This window comes from Podarcis gaigeae (assembly GCF_964106915.1).
Source record: "Podarcis gaigeae genome assembly, chromosome: 4".
Classification (NCBI taxonomy): Eukaryota; Metazoa; Chordata; class Lepidosauria; order Squamata; family Lacertidae; genus Podarcis; species Podarcis gaigeae.
In genome coordinates this window covers 65581935-65607897 of record NC_139677.1, presented here as the reverse complement: position 1 = coordinate 65607897, position 25963 = coordinate 65581935, and the positions used below count along the sequence as shown (strand labels likewise).

The window sequence follows — 25963 nt, the reverse complement described above, 5'->3', positions numbered from 1 at the left end:
TGCCTTCCCGGGCGAAGTGGAAAACTCACGCAGCAAAAGGGGTGGAGTCCGCGCCTTCTTTTTTCTCTCCGCGCCTTCTTTCTCGGCCAATCCCCTTCCCAGCCCGCTCTGTCCGGACACCAACTTTGAGCCAATCGGAAGGCGGCGGGGCGGAGTTTGCCAAGTTGGGCCGCGGCTCCCCCGCGCCCGGGCAGCTATTGGCAGAGCGCGACAGTCCCTCATTGTGTCTATGATAATCAGGGCGGCGGAGGCGTGCTGCCCCTGCTTTGCCTCCCCGGGCTGCGCTGCCTCCTCCGCCCAAGGCAACCCGGCTTCTATTTAAACGCCGCGGCGGCTCCCCGAGACTCCCAAAGATGACGGCGCCTCCGCCACTGGCCTCCGCAGCCCGAGGCTCCGCGCCCGAGCGTGGATGGGAGAAGGCAGCGCGGCGACCGGCACCGGCGGCTGGAAGGCTCGGCTCCCGCTTCTCCGGACGCTGGTATTAGCCGGTCCCTGCCATGAGCTGCTCCGACGTGGTGAGGCACCAGCCGCAGGCGACGTGCTGCCCGCCCCAGCTCAAGCTGCCCGGCGCCGTAGCTGCGGGTCCCGCCGCCCCCGGCGCCTTTCCTGCGCCGCCCTTCGCGCACAGCCAGCAGGTGAGACCCTCGCCGGACGCGCAGAAGGCGGGACAAGCTCCATTCTAGGAGCGGGGTGGGAGAAGACCAGACGGGACGGCTCAGTTGGGATGAAGCCAGCCGCTTCTCCGGGCGACTCTCCCGCTGGTTTCACACGTGTCTGTGATGAACCTGACATACTTGCGAGCCAGCTCATGCATGGCCCTGACTTCAGTATGTGCGAGTGACGGATGCAGCAGTCAGGGGTGATGCACGTGTGAACGAGGCTCCAGCATGCGCGATGTCTTAAGCGCGTGCGACGACCTGTGCCTTGAGTACCGGTATTTGTGCCTCTAAGCGAGTGTTGACATAAACGTCGATGTGCGTCACTCCTCGTATCTTGGGAATGTTTATGTCCTTCTTCACGGTCACCCGCTCTTTCTCGCACAGACGCCCGCTTTGTCTCTCCCACGTCGCAGGCACAGACATTCCCTTGGGTGCGGCACACACTGCCTGTCACTACTTGTGACAGACAAGGCATCGGGGCTGTTTGCCACCACGTGTGTGTGTGTGTGTGTGTACCTGGGCGGGGTGGCGGAGAGGGGGACCGAGCCCCAGCCGAGGGGGGAATGTCAGGCGCGCCGGCCTATGAACAGAAAGCACACCTGGGGGGTCAGGGGTGTGGGGCGTGAGATGCCAGGCGGCGACTGGGACCTAGACGGAGCGGGTTTTCACGACCTCCCGCTCCCTGAAAGCAGCAGCAGAGGCGCTCCAAGTCACCTTAGGATCTGACGCGGAAGTTTCTTGGCGCTTTCCAGAAACTCAGATAGCAGAAACAGACTTCTTCGACGGTGGTGCCCGCAAGATTGCCCCCTCTGGCGAGTTACCTCCTTTGCTCGTGACTGTGCGGAAGTGGGTCTGGGAGGGGAAAGGCGGCAATGAGAGAGGTGAACGTCTGGACCTCGACGACGCGTGTCTGTGCGTCTTAAAAGCGCGCGCGAGAGGGGGAAGTTGGGCGTGCGTGTGAATATACTTGAGTCGGCTTTGGACCCCAGGGTCTGGAGTGTATGTCCTTTGGCGGATTCCCGCCGAGTGACTGGGGTTGCCCCGACTCTGTGGCCGGACCCTTGCGGGGCTCGCTTTCTCGACAGCCACTCAGCTTGCGAGAGCCGCGCCAGGTAAGCAGGAAGCGCTTCTCCTCGGCCGCCTGCGCCCGTCCTCCGGCACCCGAGGGCCAGGGCAGCCCCGGCGCTCGGCCCCGCTCCTAGAAAAGATCGCGCAGGGCTGAGTCCTGGCCAAAGTTGCCCACGGGAAAGCGGAGGAGAGAGCTCGTCCGCGTTACTTATGCATGGCGTCCGACGAGATCGCTGGGCGCAGACACGTTTGGGGCGCTGGATCATCGCACCTTGGTTTTGCTCATCTGGTTCCCACCCCCCGAATTCTGAATTAATGCTGGGATGGTGTCCTTAAGGAAGATTGCATTTGTACTCTTGACTTCTGAAGGTATGCTTTCGAAAGCAAGCTCCATTGCTTTCAGTGGAACTTATTTCTAAGTACAATGGGATGGATTGCGAGATCTGTTTGTTTGGGAGTTAGTCTCGTTGATTCTAACAGACATACTCGGAACACACTTGCTTTGGAGGGAGATCTTTCTGTCCATACAATGTAATTTGGGATTGTGGTATGTAAGGGTTTACTTCCAAGTAAATGTACGCTCCTTAAACTTGCTATCCTGGTCAGTTGTAGGTGTTGCCCCGTTCAAGAGCATAGCCAGAAAGTCATTTTCGTAATTGCAGTGAGTTAAATGGGTCTGTATGTTGGAGCAAAAGGTACAACAGAAGAGTTTTGTGGTACTTTACGACTACCAGATTAATTTGGGTTTACACTTTTGTGAACTGAAGAAAGTCCTCTTTATCAGACGTATCTGATAAAGTGGACTCTCCTATAAAAAAACTTATGCTGCAACAAATCTGTTACCTTGAGGTGCCACAAATCTTTCAGTAATCCTACACAGGTCAACTCAAAAGTAAGCCCTATTAACTTCATTGGGAGTTAAGCTTGTATAGGATTGCAACCTTTACTGTTTTAATTGCTTCATTTGGGTTTTTAATTGAGAGCATTGCTTTGTGAGTGTAAACAGTGTTATTTCTATACCAAGCATAATTCATTGTAATTAACTATAACAATGGCCTAGTTGTACGTTCTGCATATTATTACTATGGCTGCAATCCTGAACACATGTACTATGTCCTACTGAACACAGTATAACTTACTTCTGAGTAAACATTCACAAAGTTGCACAGTATGTCTAATTGGTGTTCAGGACACCTCACTTGATAAAACAAGCCCCAATACTCTCTTTTTTGTTACAGTGCTGTTTTAAAGTACTAAGTTCTTTTGCAGATCTGAAGGCGAAGAGGGTTGTTGTTGTTTAAAGACAGTCAAACATCTTGTTCTTCTAGTAAAGCGGCAAGGGCTGTTTTTACCCTTTAACTTAAGAATCTGATGTAACAAAGTAAATCAGGAAATTCTTATCAGGCTGACAGCATTTTTAGACTATGCTTGTGCGTGGGTGAAGTGGGACTAATATTGACTTGGCCCCAATGCAGTCATCTGAGAATACATTTTTTGGTTGTTGCTGCATTCCATAAGGTTTTATCATTATTATCCACAAAAATTGTTTTCTCCGTACATGGGAAGTGACCCTTAATACCAGCTTGCCTGGGAGACACAAATATGGGCTAAAATACAAAATCCCTTTTTCAAGTTTATTATTTCCTCTTTATTCATTGCCAAGGCAGTTTGAGCAATGCTTGGCTAACTTTTTCAGGTCCATTATACATGGACAGTAAGAGCGTGTAGAATTTGGGATGTCTTCCCATCACCATCATCATTGAAGTATACTGAAGTTTATTTTGCAATCTGGGTTATTACAGTTGCAACTGAAACCATTTTACTGATTTGTAGTTTTACTATTTAAGCATTCCACAATTTCAAGTATTATTTGCTAAGAGATCAAATACGACAGATGCTCCAGTTTGCTATCATATTTGGAAATGCAGCGTGGCAGTGGAAAATTTAGGGTTTATATACCTTAAATTTCTTCATCTCTACTTTTTCATTTTACAGTTCCAGGTTTTGAGCATCTTTTTTCATCTATGTATTTTAAAAATTAAGAAGTCGCTTTCTTTTTAGGAGACTACTGAGTCCTAGAGTGTAGCATATATTTAAGCAAGTAAATTTCTTTGTTAGCAAATTGTTAGATCTAAATTATTCTATATGCCACTGTCCCTATGTTTTCCTGCCTTGATCTTTTCTCCTTGGGTTTTTATTTCATTTTTTCCTATATGAATCTTAAAAGCGATAAGAAAACAGTGATTAACTTTAATTGTTGACAACCTGGACACAGGTATGCTTCATTGTCTGAACACAGTTTAGTTTAGGAAATACTTTACTTCTGTTTGGCATGTTCTCCTCCCCCCCCCTTTTTATATTTCCAAGCTGGCAAGTTTGTAAAGAGGTGATTATGCTCTTTTCATGTATTTATGGATTTCTGATTTAATAAAACCTGAGGGTAATAGCTCTGATATTGCATAACATTGATAAGAACCCCAACTCTCACTGCTATCTAGCAGAGGTAATGTGCCTGGAGCAGCTTCCACATACTGTTTTCTTTGCTGGGTCACATTCCTCGCAGCTTTTGCTGCACACTGTAAAAATCTTCCGTGTATGGCACCTATGGCTGTATGCTGGTATGTTCTGACTCAGTCCAATATACATCCCTGATGGCATCAGCACAGTGAGGTTTTCAAGCACTGGTTCCTTCTAGGGAGAAGACCGAATCTAGCCTATCCTTCAAACAGGTGACGGGCATCTCAGAGCTTCACCAACTGTGCTGGTCATCTGTTTCACAGGTGCATGTGCATAGATTTTAATGGAAGTGGACATGCAGGGAAATGTGTCTGGGGAATCTTTGGTCTAAGACTAAAAATTGTAAAAACAATCACACTTCCTTTATCTTTGCACGCTTGATGGTTCTAGAATGGCAACATTTGGAGTCAATAAAATTCAGAAGACACAGCCAGTGATATTTTAGGGGATTTGGAATATTTGTTTGCCTATGTAATACTTTATAAGCCCGTAGCAGGCAAAAAACAAACAAACCCTAAAACAATAACAACCCCAGATTTGGAAGGTCACGAAAATATTTTTGGTTGGCACGCTTATTTGTGGTATGAAAAGGTGAAAGTACATAAAGGTTTTACAAACCATATAATTAGGAAAAATTTGTATAGAATATGGGACAAATACAATTTTTTTATTGGAAACTAAAACACCACTTTGGCTTTCACCTTTTGAAGCCATAGCAGTGAAAAAGAAAAATATGCCGGAAAGTTGGGCAACTTATAGAAATTTGCTAAGAGAGGAGGGTAGAGAATTTAAATTAAAAGAGTTTAAGGATTTACCAGGAACAGCATCATTTGAATGAAATATTTAGAAAGGATATGAAGTGGGGGTTTGGGGAACAACTATCACAATTAGAGACATGTTAAATTGTAATGTTAAAGTGATGTCTAAAATGTACAAGATGCTCTTGGGTTGGGAGACAAAGGACGAACAAGTGAAATCTTCAGTGATAGACTGGGCAATAGATATAAGGCATAATATGGAAATCGAAGCGATTATAGAATACAGATATAAAATTTACAGCATGTTATGGTTTAAGTCAAAATCATATGAACATGCTATGTAAATGGTATATAACACCTAGTAGATTGGCAAAAATGTATAAATCAAAGTCAAATAAGTGTTGGAAATGTAAAGAGAAAGAAGACACCTTTTTCACATGTGGTGATCTTGTTAAAGCTTACTGGGAAATGATGATATATAATCAACTGAAAAAGATGTTTAAGATAACATTAGTAAAAAAAGCCAGAAGCTTTTCTTTTGAGAATTATAGGATTAGAACTACCCAACCAATATAGAAATTTATTTATGGATGTGACTATAGCTGCAAAAATGTTATTTGCCCCAAAGTGGAAGGATATAGAGGTCCCAACAAAAGTAGATTGGATACAGAAACTAGTGGAGTATGCAGATATAGCAAAACTTACTGGAAGAATAAGAAATCAAGACAACAAACATTTTAGAAAGGAATGGAAGTGGTTTATTGAGTATTTACAAACAAACTGTAAACTGATCAAGACATTGGCAGGATTATCGTGAAAACCTGCAGTTTTAAACACATATATGATATATATATGGGACGTGGGTGGCGCTGTGGGTTAAATCACAGAGCCTAGGACTTGCCGATCAGAAGGTCGGTGGTTCGAATCCCCGCAATGGGGTGAGCTCCTGTTGCTCGGTCTCTGCTCCTGCCAACCTAGCAGTTCAAAAGCATGTCAAAGTGCAAGTAGATAAATAGGTACCGCTCCGGCGGGAAGGTAAATCGCGTTTCCATGCGCTGCTCTGGTTTGCCAGAAGCGGCTTCGTCATGCTGGCCACATGACCCAGAAGCTGTACACCAGGTCCCTCAGCCAATAAAGTGAGATGAGCGCCGCAACCCCAGAGTCGGCCATGACTGGACCTAATGGTCAGGGGTTCCTTTACCTCTACCTATGAGAACAGATGATTAAAAGCAATTTGAAGTATGCAGGAAAGGATGAAAATAAATGTAAGGAACCGCAGAAAGAGGGGAAAGGGAGTCAAAACTTGAAAATATTAAAACCATGGTTAAATAATTGTTATAATTTATATAAATGAAAATTATAAATAAAAAATAAAATAGAATGTTAATAACCCCAACCATGGCTTACATAAATCCTAACATAAACAACAGATTTAGACTGTTTCATTTTTTCCCCTTTCCCCTTGGCTCTGTCTAGTCTGTTCTGCTTTTGGTGTTGACAAAATACAATGGGAAAAGAATTCCAAATTCATTTTCTGTTAATTATAATTTAATCATGAATATTGCAACAAGCTGATGTTTTCTGAACTAAAATTGTACAATAGATTACTCACTACTTTAGCCTTGATCACGCCAAAGTGAACTTTCAGATCCCACTGATTTCAATTGGGATGCTTCAGCATGTGTTTAGATATTTTCCCACTGAACCACTGGTATGGTGAAGTGTACACCTTTAGACTGCAGCATGCCCTAGATGGACAACCTGTGGCCCTCCTAATGTTGTTTGACTATAGCACCCATCACCCCCGATTATTAGCTATACTGGGTGGGGTTGATGGTAATTCCTTTTGCATGCTTATTAGGATGGTTCTTATGATAGATTGGAAAGAAACTGGCATTCATTTCCCATAGGCAGCAATGGCCAACCCTACTGCTTACCTGCTACTTACCGGGGTTGGCCATTGCTGCCTATGGAAAATAGGCAGTGACTAAATTGCACTAGATTATGTCATATGCTGTACTTAGAATATCTTGTTCCATATCCCCGTATTTACTTACTTGTCATGCCTGCTAACCAGGTGATATTTTAAATGCACAGGCTGCATTTAATTGGTGGGAAGGGGATGAGGGGTTGGGGGATGCTGCTGTAGGTGGAGAAAGGAAGGAGAAAAGATGTTAGAGGAGAGCCAAACATTTGCAATCACCAGCAGATGGACATCAGCACTGAACCAGACACATTTGGCCTGTGGCCTGACCATCCTTTTCATACCAATGCGAATTTATTCATATCAACACTCACAGGAAGTGTGCTTTAAACTTTGCTGCCGATATCCAGTTATGTCTTCAACAATTTCTGACACTTCACCTCATCCCTACAAAGTTTTATAAGCATTGATCCAAGCAGTGGCAAGAGAATAATCTGAAACTGTAAACAAAAACATCACTTGGTTATATCCAGTTATGTATATAACTGGTCTGCTCTTGGAGGGCTCTTTCCTTTAGTGGAGGCTTCCGTAAATGAGAGGTGGGAGGAAGAGAGTTTTTGCAAATCACACCTTTCTTTTATCACTGCCCCCACCCCGGTCACCTCCTGCAGTGCTCCAGAGGGCCTTCCAACATTCTGGAGCAGATTTCTGGTGGGCACAGTGGGCTGCAAAAGGGAAGGCAAATCATCAAATACTGCTCCCCCCTCAGTTCATGGAAACTTCTGCTAGGTTTAAGAGCTTTCCAAGAGCTGAGAACCACAATAGGCTAAAACCTGTATTTTTTTGTTTCCAGATATGATGGCATTAAATGCCTCCTTTATGAAATATGTCACACAGTTTGAAAAAAGGTTGTAGTTTAAAATTCTCAGTTGTGTGAGTTATGTGAATGCACTGATTTAGGAATTTTCAGGGTGATTGCATTCGACATGCAATTTGTACATCACTATTTGTAAATGTCTTTCTCTTTACACACACACACACACACACACACACACACACACACACACTTGTTCTTGTCCTTTTATTACTCAGTTCATTTTATTGGGGCTGCAAATTGAGCTTGTCCTATTTTTCATCACTGGAAAGGCTTTAAAGCTTATGGGGATCTGTTTTCAAAAGCCCCAGGATATCTTTATAATATGGGGATGGACTGCATCTCAGTGCAAGAGGGCATGTTTTGCATGTAGAAGGTGCCAGTTTCCATCTCCAGTTTAAAAGAATAATGTAGCAGGTGCCAGGAAATAGCTGCATTGAAGGGGGTTGGACTAGATGACCCCTGGGATCCTTTCCAACTGTGCAATTCTATGAGCTACTCTTCTGCAAGGGGAGGTAACATAGTCTGGTGCTTTGTAGTTTAGAAAAAAGATGAGTAATAGAGACCATGGGCATATGTTTTTCTTGCCGTCCCACAATATCAAGACATGGAGTCTTCCAGTGAAGCTGATCAGTCAAATACACACAGTTAAATTTTGGAATTTGTTACCACAAGCATTGTGATGGTCACCAACTTTGATGGTTTTGAAAGGGAATTAGACAAATTCATGGTGAATTGGGCTGTCACTTGCTACCAGTCATGATGCCTAAATACCTTGAGGTTCGGAGTCAGTGAGGAACCAAAACAGGCGACGATTATTGCCTGGCAGGCTACATAGATCTTTGGTCTGTTTTTGTAAGGCGTTGTACCAGTGAGGCTGTGTTTAGTGATGGCAGAGAGACCTATGGGGGAATAATTCCTAGTTTTGCTCTGTGGCATCTTTGCAAGATGGCTTTGCTTATTTCTGCTATGCAACATGGCGTGCCCTGCTGCTATTATGGTTCATGCCACAGATGATGCATGGTTATGCTTAGAGCAATGTTGGCTCTGCAGTATTGTTGCCACTTTGCTGACAAAGGGTCATCTGTTAGTACTGGTCAAATGGCACGGGTTGCAATAGCAGCCATCCTATGAAATGCACTCTCAGAACTCTCACGTGTGCAAAGGCTTCTCCATTCATTTTAGTCAATTTATTCATTGAAATGAATGGAGAAGCCTTAGTATGTACTCACATCAAGGTGCTTTGGAAGAGGACCATAAGGAATAATTTGCTTTAAAAGGGTTAGTAAAATTTATTTTATGTCTAGGATTTTCCCATCTCTTGAAGGCTGCCAACAAAAATCTAACTTCATAACATGAACAACGCTGAAGCCTAAAGAGATGTCTTAGGAATTGTCCTATTGTGAAAACTTATGGGGACGGGGTGGAATTCATTTGGTTTCTGTTGCTTGAAAATGTATATCAAGTAGTACTCTTTATACACATTCTATGTATGTAGAGAAAGTTTGCCACTAGGCTGGTAAAGTGTTAGCATCACAGGATAAAATAGGAATATCAAAGATTCAGCTTCATTTTCTAAAATTAACCAAAATAACTTTCAGCAATAACTCTTGGGATGAGAAACAGGAAAGATTGAAATGCAAATGCAGTGAGAGAGCCTTGACCATGAAACGAAGAGCATTCCTGCACAGAGCAGCAGCTCTGGATATGAGTTTTAATTTCCTGAATTCCACCTACTATATACAAACGCTAGCAAGGCAGTAGCATCTGGATCCCAGGAACAAGTTTCCACATTGTCCCCTTGGCCTACCCTCCACATGTAAATTTTCCTGGTTTGCCATTTGAAAATGATCTCAATAAGCTGAAAACTCAAACGGAATACAATAACAATAAAATGAAATCTGCAAAGGGCAGTCAAACTGTTACATTTGCAGGGAGTGTAACGACACCCAAACTGGCCCATGATGAAAAATAGAGATGATAATGTATGACAGTGAACACTGCAAAGCAATTTTCTTCCCGTTGTTTTTGCTAATATATTGCTAATATATGACACAGTTTGCCATGTAAGAGGGTGTGTAAACTGGGGGTGGGGTGTGAGTACCAAGGGGCCTGGAGGAAGAGCTACATTTTGCCCCCAGGGCTGTGGTTGCTCACCCTGTTCTATTGTGATGTGAGTAACAATGTGGTATTTCTAAGAAAGTGAAAATACTAACTTTTGAATATGGGTCATTGTGATGCTGCTGAGCTGAAGGAAATGAAATAAGTGAAAGTTATAAAACGCTGGACTCTTCCTCTTTTGCATACTCTCCCACATCCTCAGATCCATTATCCCAGCTGCTCATGTGCCCATGTTCTTGAACTACAACTCCCATCAGTTGCAGGCAGCATGATGTGCTGACTAGGTCCTATGGCAGTTTGCAGCCCCAAACATCTAGGCAGTACTAGGATGGAAAAGCCTGGGTTAAATGCTATTTAACAGACTACTTCTATGAGAGCCTAAGAATGGTGGCAAACATTGTGCTGCACAAAGGGTGAAGGGGAAGAATGGGAAACACTAAGGGCTTATCCATACATACCTTTTGCCCCACTCTTTCCAGGCACAGGTCGGCACCTTCAAGCTCCGTGTCCCACTGCCCCCCCCCCCATTTTGCTCCAGAGCTTTCCCTGTGAAAACTTGCTCAATCGGAGCGAATGTCGGTTTGGTATTTCCACGGACTAACATTTGCTCCGATTGAGCATTAAAGAGTAGATTTTCAAGGGGGAAGCTCCAGAGGGGAAGAGAGTGCTCGGACCCTGAGCTTTAAAGCACAGGCTGTACCAGTGGATGAAAGGTAAGTGTGGATAATAAGCCCACAGAGAGCTGAGTTAAAAACCTGCAACCTTTTTGATTGCAGAGTGCCTGAGGATGGTGTAATGCAAGCAGGGACAATCTGATGCTAATAACAACTCCTTCTGCAAATAAAGGGGAAATTACTGGGGGGTGGAGTGACTTAAAACAAACATACCATGTGAGCCATTCCTGCTGCCTGCCACCACCAAGGAGGGGGGTCCATCCGTTTGCCAGTTCCTGGAAGCCCCTTACTTCCCAAACTATGGTCTGTGTCTAATGCTTAAGTGCCAGTTGTCACAGTTAAGAAATAAAAGCACAAACTGCCATGAACCAAAATATATGCACAACAAGTTCATATGAGAAAGGGGAACTAATAGCCCTGGATAATTGACATATGATAGCAGAGTGGGAGAGGAGGTAAGACAAGAATCAGGTGGAGACCAAAGCAGAGGAGCCTCCACTTTGGTGTATGTGTCCTGGTCCCCCAGCCAACTAGCTCTGCATGAGCAAGTCAGCCAAATGCTGAGGCCTCCATAGCAGGTGGCATGGCTGGCAATTGTACCCTAAGATGAACAGCCACTGGCCATGCAGCCAACAATCACACCCGTTCCCTTCTCTCCCCCATGCTGGGCACAAAGGGATGCTCACTGCCAGAGGGGTGTGGATCTGGGCTTCTTGGAAAACATTCGTAACATGGAACATCTGAAAAATATGTTCCATGTAAAATTGATCTTCACACTTAATTTATTTTGACATTTTCGTTTGATTTGACAGAAAAATTGTGGAGAGATACGCAGAGGCTTTCATCATCCAACATTGGTTTTAATTATGTTTCTCCCCCCCCCCCTCTTATGAACTTTAAAAGGGTTTGTTTATCTCACAGCAATCTCATCACATTTAATCATCTTTTATATGCAATGTTTTTATAAGTTGGTGTTATGTAAAAAAATGCAGCATTTGCTTGAATGAGGGAAGAGCACAGATTTGTTTTGTATCTTTGGCAATGCTTAAACTCCCCCTCTCCCCGCTCACAAATGGCTCGATTCTGCTACCCACATCTATGTGTAGCATCCTCCTCCACAAATGATAACTAAGCCCAGGAAAGCTATGACAAGTGGAGGATAGTGAAGAATGTCTAAAACTGAATTATAAAGCTGGAATTTTTTATAACGCTTTCCGCTCATAAGTTAGGGTTGGGAAAATCCATCACTTGAACAAGAGTAATAATTCATCAGATGGCTGATTGAGGAACAATGTAATACCATTAAAAGCATGGTTATCACGAGGAACTCCTGCTGAGTTCAATGCAAAGCTGCCAGATAGGTGTGCATAGGCCTGCACCATAACAGCATGAACTTGAGCCACTTGAGTCATTTAAAACAAGAACCAGCACAACTCTGTTGGTAAAATACAAGCATAGTCAATGCTGAGCCATCAAGTTTTAGTTAGACTACAACTCCCATTAGCTTGGCCAGAATGGCCAGTGCTGAGGCATTATGGGAGTTGTCCTCAAAAACATATTGAGATTCCTGCATTACAGGGGTTTGGACAAGATGACCCCAAGGGTGCCTTTCAACCTGTCAGTTTATGATTCTATGAATATCTGGCCACTGAATAATGGAAGGGATTATGTTTTGATTTGTGCATTAATCTTGGTGGTGTTTGTTAGGTCAGTTAATTTCATTTGGTCTGCATTTCTACTTATCTTCATTCCTATATGACACAATATGAATGACCATTCTCTGTGGCAGGCACTTACAGAATAGATAGGGCTGGCTACAAGTAAATGTATAATAATGCAAAATGTATCTCCATTGTCATATGTTAAATGCATGTTTGTTTGTCTGTACTTGAAGTTATCTTACTCTCTTTCTTTCTGTTTTTCCCCCTTATACCAGAGTAAGCTAGCTGTATACAGCAAGATGCAGGAATCTCTGGAAGCGACCCTTCCTAATAAACAAGAGGAAGATGAGAAAGACCAGCCTACTGATATGGAGTACCTTAACTCTCGCTGCGTCCTTTTCACTTACTTTCAGGGTGATATTGGGTCAGTAGTGGATGAACACTTCTCAAGAGCTTTAAACCAAGCTAGTCGCTTCAGCCCAGAGACTGCCATTTCAAAAAGCAAGACAGGGCTATGGAGAGGTAAGGTTTATAAGCAAAACTTGGTTACATCTCATTTACTTTATTCCTTTGGTTTTCTGAGCACACACGTTGGGTTTTATATACGCCTTCAGGTATACATTCTTTTTAAAGATTAGGTTGCCATACAACACCTGGACTGCAGGACACAGATACACAAAAATCTGACCTGCAAAAACCAGTGTGACCCATGCAGTCTGATTAGCCACATGCAAAATTTGGAAATTCCTGGGGAAAATTAGAGAGGAATTCAACATCCCACTATTATGATTGTTCCACTAGTGTAAGCATTTTTCCTTATCAGATGAAACAATCTCCCCTCTCCTCCTGCATGCTGTTATAGTGATTCTCTTAACCCAGGGGTGCCCAAACTTTTTTCAAAGAGGGCCGGATTGATGAAGTGAACATGCGTGAGGGCCGACCAAAGTTATTGAGCTTTTTAAAGAATTGAACTTGTTGAGCTTTTTTAGGGTTTGACCCCAATAAGTGAACTGCCACAGGGGCCAGATAAAACTGGCCAGGGGGCCAAATTAACAGACTTTGGACATGCCTGTCCTAACCCTTCTAGAGCCAATGGGGGGGGGAACCCCTTTGCACTCTCCTCCTGTGTGCTATTCTGACGTCTTGCATTGGCTCCCGCTAGTGGAACTGTGTGGTTGAAACCAGCTCCTACCTTTCACCATGAAAAGAGATGTGATGCAGGAAATCTGTAACTAGCATTTTCTTCTGTTCTTTTTCTTAACTAGCAGTCTCATGCAGTGGCTTTGATAACTAGAGAAATAGTACTTGGAGAGAGTGCAAAACCCGCTTCTCCGATGCTATTTTACCTTTCTGAATTGTCCCTCCCAACTGTAACTAGAGCAATGGGGAAACCATGCAGGTACCAGACATGTTACCTGCCCCCCTTTGTCCAGCTCCACTTTTCAAATCTTCAGAGCAGAAATATGGGGCTCCCAATTGGTAATAATAAAACCTACAGGAAGATCCTATGTTTGTGGATTTTATGTGTTGCGTTGAGTGCAACTCTCACGTTACAGAATTAGTCTCAGAGAATGGGAGGTTGCCATGTGGAAAATTCTTAAGATTCACACCTTTAAAATGTCACTTTCCTGCAAGATATTATAGTGTGACAATGCAGGAATTGCTATCTTATCATCATGCTATATAGTTTGGTGGGTGGATAAGCATCATGACTTCGGAAAGAGCTGGCCGTTCCAGACAGATGGGATTGCTTAGTATTACAGAATTAATGAAAACTGGAAAATGAAATGGGAGTGATAGTTGGGATGTATTTGGTTTTCTCCAAGCAACCGAATACTACCAAAATGGGTCTAAACAATATCAATATTATCAAGTCAGTTAAGCACTTTATTGAAATCTCAAAACCGAAATCAAAGGACATATGAACACTTAATGCCTGAAATGATTGTGTCCTGCATTTACAGCTGAACTATTACATTGTTGAATAGCTTTGAGAAGGAATTGCACTCCTCTGGATATCTTTAGTGCAAGTGTAGGCAGATTGCAGGCATATTGAATCCATTTAGGGGTTTGTTTGTTTTTTGTTTACTAAAACCCCATGATCCACCCTTAAGTTCTTTATGCTTAGAATGGAAGAATTCTGACCTTGGTGACAGCTAATAGGAGGATAGGCAATAGTGGGTGGCATGATGGGGCTACAAACTGCATACCTGACCTTGTCCCACCCAGCCAAGACACTGCTGCATCCAGGGCTAGAGAGCAGGAGTGAGGTTGGCAGGGTGCAAATGTGCCAGAGGAGCTAATCTGCTGTTCCTGCTGGTGTGTTTGCACTGTGCCAATCTCTCTGCTGCCTCACCCCTTCTCATCTCAGTACACAACACAGAATTGTTGAGTTGAAAGGGGACACCAAGGGTCATCTTGTCCAACCCCATGCAATGCAGGAATCACAAATAAAGAATTCCTGACAGATGGTCATCCAGCCTCTGTGTAAAAACCTGTTTTTCCACCATCTTCCGCAATCGCTGTCCAGAAGGGACGTCAGATAAGCCCTGCAGCCTGGCCATGTTTTCTGCTACTGAGTGAAGGAACTGAACAGAACTCACCATCCTTCCATACAAAACTCTGCTCCTAGCTATCCCATATTTTTAATATTGGCAGTACAATGAGTGTGCCATTTTGTTGCTGCTACTGCTTAACAATTAGGAGTGATAAATCCTTTCCGATTTACTGCAGTTACATAGAGATCTACTGGTAGATGCAGATTTACCTACTGCCACCTCTGCTTTAGCATCCTAACTAGCCATCCTAATGTAATTCTCAGGCGACTCTCACCAGAGAGGAGATGATTTCTGAGAAATTAAAAAATATATAAGTAAAAATGGCAAGAGATCACCTCACCAGATAAGGAGTGCCAAAATTCTGAGGTTTTTTGTTTAAAAACAACAACCAAAAGAGATTAAGAAGTTGTCTCCAAGAATTTGGTTGTGCAAGAGGTGAAATGTTTATGAATTGGGTGTGGAAGCATGATGACATTTCACAAATATTCAAGAATGTTATTCTAAAGCTCTACAGACCTAACATTCTCCATGCACATTTAGCACAGAACAGAGGAGTGCACTTTTATCTCTTGGACACTGAACACCATTTCCCATCAGTTACATGCGAAGGCAAACTTACGGTCTCCAGAGTTCCCGAAGGATAGGAGAAATGGATTTGACTGTGTTGCTTCCCTTTCTGCAGTTCTCCTTCCAAAGCCTTCGTCTTCTGCTGAGCCACCCTCATCAGAAAGTACACTGGGCTAGATAAGGTTTTTCTTCAGGGCATCTTGGAGTTCTATTGAACTCAGGTGTGATAGGTTCTGCATAGAATGCTTAAGTTGGTCCCTGCACAGCTCTCTACTGGGATACATACAGCAAGGGCCTCAGTGGGGCACATGTATATTTTCTGATGTACAGTTAATTAACTTTTGTTAAAATTGAAGTCTTATTTAAAAAAAAATAAAAATAAAAGGATAACGAGGAAATCCATTGAAAATTGTAATTTATTAGATATGAAAGCTCTTTAGCTTAATAAAACAAATTATCTATCGATAGATCGATAGATAGACAGACAGATAGACATGGGTGGGTCTGATAAACATCCCACTGAAATGTTCTTATTTTTGTGATATTTCTGTGACTTTATTTCCTCACATCAGCTATAGGCATATTCTTCCATGGCAACATCTCTAGCTTCCCTTATTTTCCCCAAAGCATCTTCCTTTCTACTTTATTTCAAATCAAGGTTTGGGCAAAAATACTAGTAGTATCTCTGCCAGCACTATCATTACATAGTAGGATCATTTACCACTCCTTAGAAAGATGGGATTTAAAGTATGTGATTTCATAATATAAAGGCATTGGACTTGAGCTGTGCTTGAATTGCAATCTGCTTAGTTCTAAAATCAACTGTGTTGTTATATTTCCAAACACATTTAAAAATTTGCTGATTAGACACTAAAGTGGCCAGTTACTTACGCCCTTTTTGGTGATCCCTAGGGTCTAAAAAGAATTTTAATAAAATAGAAAAAAACCATACACAATAAATCCACAACAAACTTAAGAGACGAACAACACAGAAACCCCAAAAGAAAAGCAGCACAATGAAACCAAAACAATAAACTGCTGTATAGCAAAGAACTTAAATAGCCCTTAAATGCATATATGATGACTGCCACTGTGAATTAAACATATATCTTAAAAAGGCCTGGAAGAACATAAAAGTTTTAACCATGTCAGCTTCCCTAGGGAGAGCATTCCATAGTCAGGGGGCCACCACCAAAAAGGCTTTCTTTCTCCTAGTTGTCCTCTAAGCTTTAGATTGAGGAGGCACACGAAGAAGGGTTTCTGGCAGGGTCCAGCTGCTTGTGCTTTCATTAACATTTTTAAATAGTTGTCTATGGAACTTACGTTTGTTTCTTTATTCATGTTAGCAAAGCTGTTTATTATTCAAGATCCATGGAAGAATTTATCATCATTTTGATGTTTCTTTTAAAAGAGAATGCAACAATCGCAAGCCAGAGGAGTGGTTTCCCAGCCTCGTTTTGGACCAGTTCTTATCAAACTCCACCTCCACCATGCTTAAGTGGAGTTCATCATGACTTTCCTGTTACTGCACCAGGCACCTTCTCAGCAGCAGATCCCAGCAGCTGGCCAGGACATACTCTGCATCAGACTGCTCCACCTCCTCCGCCGAGTATGCCAGAATCTTGGCATTATCCATTAGCATCTCAGGTGAGCCCTTCATATGGACACATGCATGATGTATACATGCACCGCCACCATCCTCATGCACACATGCATCATCATCACCACCCAACTTCGCACCTTGACCCACGGTACAGATCTTTGCTGATGCCTTCAGTTTGCGCAGGCAAGATTCCTCCGCCACAGTGTGATGCAACAAAGACAGATCCTACTGCTGTCACCAGTGCTACCTCAGCATGGGCAGGAGCCTTCCATGGAACAGTTGACATTGTGCCAACTTTTGGGTTTGACGCAGGTAAGCTGCAGCTTTCTCTTTTACGTGGTTCATATTTTAGGAAACATATGATGTAACCAAGCAAATTCTCAAGACCTCCACTAATTCGGGGGGGGGCGGGGACTGTGGCACTGCAGATGTTGCTGGGCCCCCATCTCCCATCAGCCACCATGGTGAGTTATAGTCCAAGACCAACTGAGGGGGTCACAAGCTCCCCACCCTGATTCTTTCACCTGATCTGTTAGATATGAATCCCTGATGTAGTTAGAAAGGGTTGAAGTTGCAAGAATGCTAAGATTTGCAATGATGATCTTGAAGAATTAGTTCTCTACTTCCACTGAAATCATAAAGCAGACAAAATATATAACACACTTAATACAGGCAAACAATCCCAAGGTTCAGAGCTCTATTGTTTGTAGCAGAAGTTTAACCACAAACATCCTGTTATTATATAAAGTCAGTAGGAACCAGATACTGGCTTACTTGTTTTGCAGTTCTACATACCCTTCCTTGTTCCCTTTTTCAAATTAGACAAACTTAGGATTCTTCTTTCTGTAAGCCTGTGATGAATCTGGTTTCTTACTCAATCCTGTTTGAGAATGAGATGTTCTGAATTCACTCAATGTGGACCCAAGAGATCATAAAGTGTTTTTCAAAATCCAACCCAAATGTTATGTATAAAACTTCCCCAAAACAACCCAGCATAAAAGAAAGCTGTCATTCTACGGGGCAGTCTTCCAAATAAATTTATTCCAAGCACAAAACACTTTTTCTCAAATTACTTTTATAGATGCGGCTCTGCCACACCTATACAATCTAATTTCAGTGCTTTGAGATGCTCTCTGAATTGGAAGACAAAAGTTTTTCCCTGTGAGCTCCATACTCAGGACCCAGAAACTTTGTACCATTGGAGTGACATCTGGTCTCATCCATTACCCTGCTGCAGACATCCCAGCAGGTCTAGCTAGCATTTGAAGCACAAAGAATTGCATATTAAGTATACATATCACGTTACCTTGTGGTAATTCAATATTCATTCTCTCTCTCATGCATTATGTTTCATGGTCCCTTGAAAATAGATTAAAGTGGCCACTTGTGTATTACTAAAAAAAGAAGCTATGCATCACCAAAAAAGACGACACAGATTTGCATTTACTGGATTTGGGTAAAAAAAGGTAAAGGATCCCTGGACAGTTATGTCCAGTCAAAGGTGACAATGGGGCTCATCTTGCTTCAGGCCAAGGGAGCCAGCATTTGTTCACAGACAGCTTTCTGGGTCATGTGGCCAGCATGACTAAACCACCTCTGGCACAGTGGAACACCATGATGAAAACCAGAGCGTATGGAAATGCTGTTTACCTTCCCACTGTAGCAGTACCTATTTACCTACATGCACTGGTATGCTTTTGAACTGCTAGGTTGGCAGAAGTTTGAACAGAGCAATCAGCGCTCACCCCGTTGTGTGGATTTGAACTGCTGACCTGATCAGCAAGCCCAAGAGGCTCAGTGGTTTAGACCACAGTGCCACCACATTTACCTTTACCTATACTGGTTTTATGTATAAATACTAATAATAGAAATAAAATACATCTGGGAAAGACTGTGGTCAGGTGATCATTTTGCCTGCTCAGTCTCCTGTCTGGATACTAACTGTTGATGAGAAATAAGTTACCAATCTATTGGTTCTTTACCTTTAAATGTGACATGAATAGACAGACAGCCCTTCAAATGGAGCAGGAATGGGGAACCTTTGGTCCTCCTGGTGTTGCTGAACTACAACTCTCATCAGCCCCAGTTGTAGTTCAGCAGCATTTGGAGGGCCAGAAGTTCCTCACACATTAAATAGAGGACTCCTTCATGAGGACTGACCTCTGACAGCCCTTCAAACAGAGCCATCCTCTATAAAGTATGATACACAGCCATCCTAAAATGGATTTAGAGTCACGCTGGAGCCGTGTCTTGAATGTGTATCAACTTTCATTCAGATATCTTTGTCTTCAAGGGAGATGTCATTACCACAAAAAATCTGAAGATCCCAAGCAGTCAGGTTAAATCAAAGGCCTTACTTGGCGTAGGCAGTAATCTCTAAATCACTCCTTATTGATAGAAGGGGTAAAGGCCTGTCCTGCTGTTTGTCTCCCAGCAGCGGGTATTCAGCATCATACTGCCTTTGAGTTGAGACATTTCATTTACTTAGTTATCACTGTTATGATATGTGACAGGTGAGGTTGCAGCTGGTTTTGACTTGCAAAGCTTTTTGCATCTCAGGAGCCCAATATGCTCAAGGACCACATCTCCTCACACAAACCACCTCAGATCCTGTGATCATCATCTCCATGTGCCCCCTCCATGGGAGGTCCACAGGGTGGCATCCAAAGAACCTTGTACATCTCCCAGAGTGTTTGAGCACTTGTGCCTGTCTTTTTACACATCTAGCGGAGAACACTAGTATAACTCAACTGTATCAAAGGGCAAAGCAGTCATTGCTGACCTGAAAAGTGAATTGGGGAAAAAGGGGCACATGTTCCATGAAATAACTTTATAGTACTGGCCCATACAACTGCATAGCTCATTCAACTACAGTGAGCCCTGCCAGCCATGGATCTGAAAAAAGTTGCTTATTCTACTTCTCCCAGATCTGGTGTGGAGAAGTGGCAGAACCTCAGGCTAAACTTACTGGGTTAGGACCTAGTTCAAGTGATGCTTAAGCCAAGGGTAGATTGGCCAAAAGATCGAGGCTCACATATAATGTGTAATTCTTGTTTGCCTTTGCATGTTAATATAGAGTAGCAGACTACAGACCTTAGCAAGCAATGCTACATCTTAAATTGATTTTCCTGTACTTAAAAATAAAACTGTTGTTCCAATTTTCAGACTGCAGTTTTTGCCATCAAGGATAGGAAACCCACCCGGTTTTTTCCATACAAGTCTGACATTACTGTTTGCAGGTTTAATATAAGAGTTTATATGGGAAATAGTACAGTAGATGGATCTCACAAGTATACATCATATAAAAGTTGTACCATTCACATAGCATTAGATGATAGTCCGTTTCTTTTAGAAGGTTCTTTGGATTTGAGTTTCAGAGAATGGGGCAGTGCAAATGCCCTGTCTCACATTCTTGTACTAACTGCTACAACCTAGCAAGCTTCATTCTCACATTCTCCTTTATCGGGGAGAGAGTAAAACAGTGCTGCTTTTGCTGCCTCGGGAAATTAAGAAAAAACAGCACAACCGAATCCTTAAAAGATCTGGGCAATTTTATGGCCATTAATTATGTTTGCAGCTGTACAGATGACACAAGAGTAATTAAATTTCATGCTCCAGGTTGTAAACTGATCGTCCGCTATGACTAGGAGCAATTGTTAGCCCCTTCATGGGGTCTGCCTTTTGGCAAGGTGTATTTATGAGCAAATTTCAGCTGTCTGTGACTCTTGTCATAGAAGGCAACATAAAGGTGCATCTGATAGCAATTCCAGTATTCTTTGTTGTCTAGACAATTGGATTGTCTGTCCAAGGCTGAATAAGGAATCTTATTTTTTATTTAAGATTTATTTTTAAAAAGGAAATGCTCAAAAACCCTGAAAGGGGCTGCATTTTGTTCATGGGTAAGTGAAAGTAGGAAGGAAATGAATTAATATTTTGGGATGGGGATTGAGGGAGGGATGGCTCTAATTTTATTGTTATAAGAATAGAATGCTAATGGCCTGGTCCAGCTTTTCCGTTTCAGAGCTTGGCTACAGGGGTCAAAACTGAGGATGCATCGTCAATGATGGATCCAGTCCATAACTGCATGCGTAACATTTAATTATGCATGCAGTACTGACTTCAGGTTTACCTGAACACAAACATAAATGATAATGACCATATTATAGCATGCCGTATATTAATCAATTAGCTTGCATTTATTTGAACTCAGGGTAGGCTTTTCCCACATATGTAAAACAGTGACAAGTTCCTTTTTATTAATCCTTTAGGGATGGAAAGATGGTGGAATTAATTACTTTTTATTAATCCTTTAGGGATGGAAAGATGGTGGAAGAAGAGGAACTTGTGGCTCTTTAGACGTTGAACTAAAAGTTCTACCACCCCTGCCCATTGGACTGGGGCTAGTGGTGTTTAAGTGCTCCTTACCGTGTTCATTGCCCTAATCCCAACAGAGCTTGCATGTAGATGTTATATGCAATTGTGATGACTCATAGAGAGCTTTGAAATGTTATGTCCACTCATGGAACACTGCCTGGGGGAAGGGATTTCCACAGTCTACAAAAAAGATCTGTAACCATTGAATAAACACTGGGGCTCAGGGAGAATTCACACACACATTTCTGACTGAAGCAGCTGCTCCAGACTCATCTCCCCACACCCAACATTCACAAGTGGCAAAGTTTTCTTTTGCGTCTGCATCAATACAGCAAAATCTCTATTTACCTACATCCATAATGATTGAAAATGAAAACTAACATTATCAGGGACAAGATTCCATGCATATATCTCTATCTATCTATCTATCATCTATCAATCATCTATCATCTATCATCTATCATCTATCTATATCTATCATCTATCTATCTATATCTATCTATATCACTGAGCATTAATGAGGGGAAAAAGTAAATTGTGTCTTTTAAGACTACGAATTTGCTCTCAAGAATCACTGGCTAGATTACTCCTAGCTCCTGAGAAGGACATATTCATTAACTGAGGATGCAGCAGGCCAGATATGAATAGCCTTACATAGCTTTGTTGATGTGAAAAGATTACAAAACTACACATAAATTAATCTGGGCCAGTTCCACAAAAGCATAAGGAAATGATTCAACAGTAAGTAATTTCAAGAGTGTTCCCATCCCACCCCCTTTAGTGCAGGAACTTTAGCATAATCTTTAATTTCACATAAATGTTTTTAATAACTTATTTTATTAAAAGGCAAAATAGACCAAAGATAAAGGTCATAAAGAAATATTGTTACAGCAGGTTGAGATCAGTATAAGGTTGGACATTATCAAGGAACTTGTATGTTCCAAAACCTTACAAAAAGGTACCCATTTTTTCATAATAATATCACAGAAATATTTATGTTTAATTTATTAAGATGGAACAGATAATTGTCTTGGCTCTTTCAGTTGTCTCTTTGCTGAAAATTTTCAGTGATTGTTAGTGGATTCATCTTTTTGGTAAAGTTTTTGGGGAAGCTACCGTTATTTTAATTTTTTTAATGCATTTAGGAAGTTGCTTGTTTTTCATTGGCTCTTTCAATTTTTTATTGCATTGGGCAGCCTTTTATATTACATTTTGTATTCATTTACTGTTTTATTCTTCTATATGTTTTTATGTTTGCAACAACTAAAAATAATGGGGGGCGGGGAGGCAAAAGTGGTTTGAAAGGCACATTTCTGAAGGGGTTCTTCTCTTATTAGGGCTGTCCAAATACATTTTGCTCCTTGAGGTGAAAGACATGCTGAAGCCCCTCTTCATTCCATGTAGAAAAGCAGGTCCTTTGGAGGATGTGTGGCCAGTGCATCTCTATTCAGTCCTTGTCCCTCAGGATCTGAGGTGGCCACTTCACTTAGCCTAATGGTCAGTCGTTGGCCAGATTTTATCCTACTCTCACCTCTGGTCAAGCAGGCAGTGCAGGCTTCAGAAATAATGCAAAAATCTGCCAAGTGTGTGTACCAGAAGCAAAAGTGGGGTGAATGTACATGCAGTTCTTCTTCTTTCAGACTACTTTAAACTGAAAATTATGATGCATCTCAGGCACATAAATGTCATTTCTTAATGAAACCAAATGGATGTTTATGTCATATAATTTAAATCAATATGTTTTGAGTCTAGTACTACTTATTGAAATTGGACGGGGAGCAGGGAGTCAACTACAGTACAGCCTATCACAGGTGTAATTAACTTTTGTCCCAGAGTATGATCTGATGGTGCCTGAGGCCACCACCCAACTGAAGCTAAGCAGGTATGGGCAATGCCTGGATGGGTGACCACCTGGGAACCACGTGTATGTTGCCTTAGGTTTCATGGTGAGAGAAAGGTGGGATGTAAGATGATGACTGATTAATCAAATTAAGCCACTCAAACAATGCAAGTTTAAACTTATTTCCTCTTCCCTTTCAAAATAGGCATCCAACATCAGGACAAAAGTAAGGAGACATCATGGTTCTGAAGTACCAAAAAATGGATTTTACCAGTAACCAGTGTTAAAAGAGTTCCCATCTTGTGAAGGAGATACTACAGTATTATTATGTTTTACTGTTTCTTCACAGTGGCAATAAACATTATACTAAGCAGATGATGAGCAAACCAGCCATATGTTTTTTGGATGGAGCCTTTACCTCCAGAAGGTCATTTTAAAGTCCCAGGACATTAAGAAAAAAATTGAAAACCTTTCTTTTGTATATCATTTGTCATCTGAGCCTGCTAAAGCATTTCTCCAATCTAACTTCTCTATGCTCCTTTTAACAGTGTTTTGCTTAGATGTGTGCCATTGTCTATATACTAACGCATACCTTTGACTGTCAGGAGAGACCTAGCTTTGACCTAGAGTCCTCCTTCAGGAATGCAGTTTTTGTAGTTCTTTATGCATCTATTTTTGTAGAAATACAGAAAGTTTGCATCAGCACTGGTGGGCTATTTTAGAACAATGTATTTTTTAAAATTTAAAGTTTTGAAAATTTTAAGTTCTGTTTTAAAGAACTTGCTCTCAGAGACGCACTGGCAAATCTTTTGAAATGCATAGGTTTTTAAATGTCTGATGTGGTTGTATGAGATTTTGTTGTTGTGACCTGAAGTATCTTGTCATGATCAAACGGTTCAATCCCCCATATATAACAACCCCACAAGATCTTGAATGTACTTTGCCTTTCGCTTAAGCAATTGTTCAAATGTAAAACAGTGTCTACGGCAGTGATCTTTCGTTGAAAAGTGACTATTTGCTTTGCTGCTTCTGATGACAACTTTGAACTGGGTACCTGATAAGAATATGTTGCTGAAACAATGAAGTACAGACGCTTTTAACTGAAATCCTAAACAGATGGGTAGCCTTGAGCCTTTAAATTAATCTCAGCTGCAGTGTTAACATGACAGTAGCTGAAGAGAGATGTAGCACCTTGTTGCTTGAGGTACATACCCAACTTTCCTGCCAACCTCCACCTATAACCTGCTAGAACATAGAGTGGGATTCCAAGAGCAAGTTTAGGTGTGTTCAAGGGACTGTGTGCACCATTTAATTTTTCACTGTTTTCCTCTTGAAGGGTAGACTGATTTAGAAGATCTTTCCCTACCCATACCATTCTTTGGATCCAGACCAGAGCTAGCCAACAATTGCACTGGTCTATGGAGCATGCCTTCCACAAAGACACTAGTACAGTTGTCTGAGTACAAGCATGAACACAGCACAGTAAGCTTTCGCTGGTGCCACAGTTCTGGGGATAGCACCTTGTAGCATAGCTAGGGCCATTTTTTTGGCCCGTTAGCTACTATGCTGTTCATAGAAACAGAATCTTCACTGAAAAAAATCATTGAATATCAATGGGGCACACAAATAGTTATCAAGACTATTAATTACCTAGCTTATAACCAAACATACTATTATTGGGCTGAGTTGGGTTTTTTTTTGGGGGGGGGTGATATTTCCAATGAACCATTCTTGTGATGAGGAAAAAAATCTAACAGGAATTATAGAGTCTGAAGCATATTTTGCAAGTATTTATAGGTCGTGGGGGGACCTTTCCACCAATGGCTTTTGCACCAATGGCTTTTTTCTGAATTGGCCCCTTTTTGGTGCGAAAACTTTGTATATTCAAAAAAACTCAGTATTTTCAAATCCTGGAATAAAGCTACTCATTTCCCACAATCTGGTGTCAGCTGGCAGTCCATTGAGTGCCGGCTTCATTACTCTTCAATGCAAATAAATTAGGAAGTCATTGGCTAAACCGAATTTGCCTATGGATCCATAATCAGCAAGACATTTCTAGAATATGTGCTAAAGTCAAACCTGTGGTGAGATTCTTCAGTAGTCTGAGGTCTAAAGCAGGTACATGAAGCAGCATGAATGCAAACATGACTTATTAGGGCTCGTCTAGACTTCTGCTTGTGCCACATTTCTAGGCATGGCTCCAGCCTTTAAATTTCTGTGTCTGAACATTGGTTTTGCTTGTTTGTTTTTTGACCTGGTGCTTTCCCCGTGAAAACCCACATTATACCGCTGAATCAGAGCCAACAGCAATTGGGTTTTCCACAGATTACCATTTGCTCCAATTCAGTGGTAAAATGTGGGTTTTCCCAGAGAAAGAGCTGGGAAACACACACACACACACACACACACACACACACACACACTGGACACAGAGCTTTAAAGCACATAACTGTATCTGGAAAGCACAGCACAAAAGGAAGTCTGGATGAGCCCTAAGTGCTACAAACTGCTGCTTCAACTTGAAGGAAATTCCAGTGCAGGGAATGTTCCTCCTGATTGGATAAATAAAACAAAAGCTCCTTGTTGTGTGCAGTCTTTTTCTTCAGTTTCTTTGGGATGATGGTTATTACAAAAAATAAAATAAATTACACTCTGCTCATTTCAAGTATGTGTAATGCAGGAGTTGCCAGCCTTTTTTTTTTACAGTTGTGCCTATGGGTGCATTAGGATTTCTGAGTGAGTGTTATGGGTTGTGCACCTCCTGA

At 42.0% G+C, this 25963-nt stretch overlaps 1 protein-coding gene across 2 annotated transcripts; it reads left to right on the top strand.

The window, feature by feature from the left end:
• The first annotated feature begins 152 nt into the window (after nt 1-152).
• Nucleotides 153-25581, top strand: VGLL3 (vestigial like family member 3). Of its 2 annotated transcripts, none has more exons than XM_083737309.1 (4): nt 153-635; nt 12532-12778; nt 16793-17296; nt 23404-25581. In XM_083737309.1, exons 1-4 carry the CDS (start codon nt 498-500, stop codon nt 23445-23447), a joined length of 933 nt encoding a protein of 310 aa, XP_083593435.1. In that variant the 5' UTR covers nt 153-497; the 3' UTR covers nt 23448-25581. The 2 variants fall into 2 exon arrangements, with proteins under 2 accessions (XP_083593435.1, XP_083593436.1); XM_083737310.1 differs by lacking the exon at nt 153-635 and adding an exon at nt 1657-1771.
• Nucleotides 25582-25963: the final 382 nt, after the last annotated feature.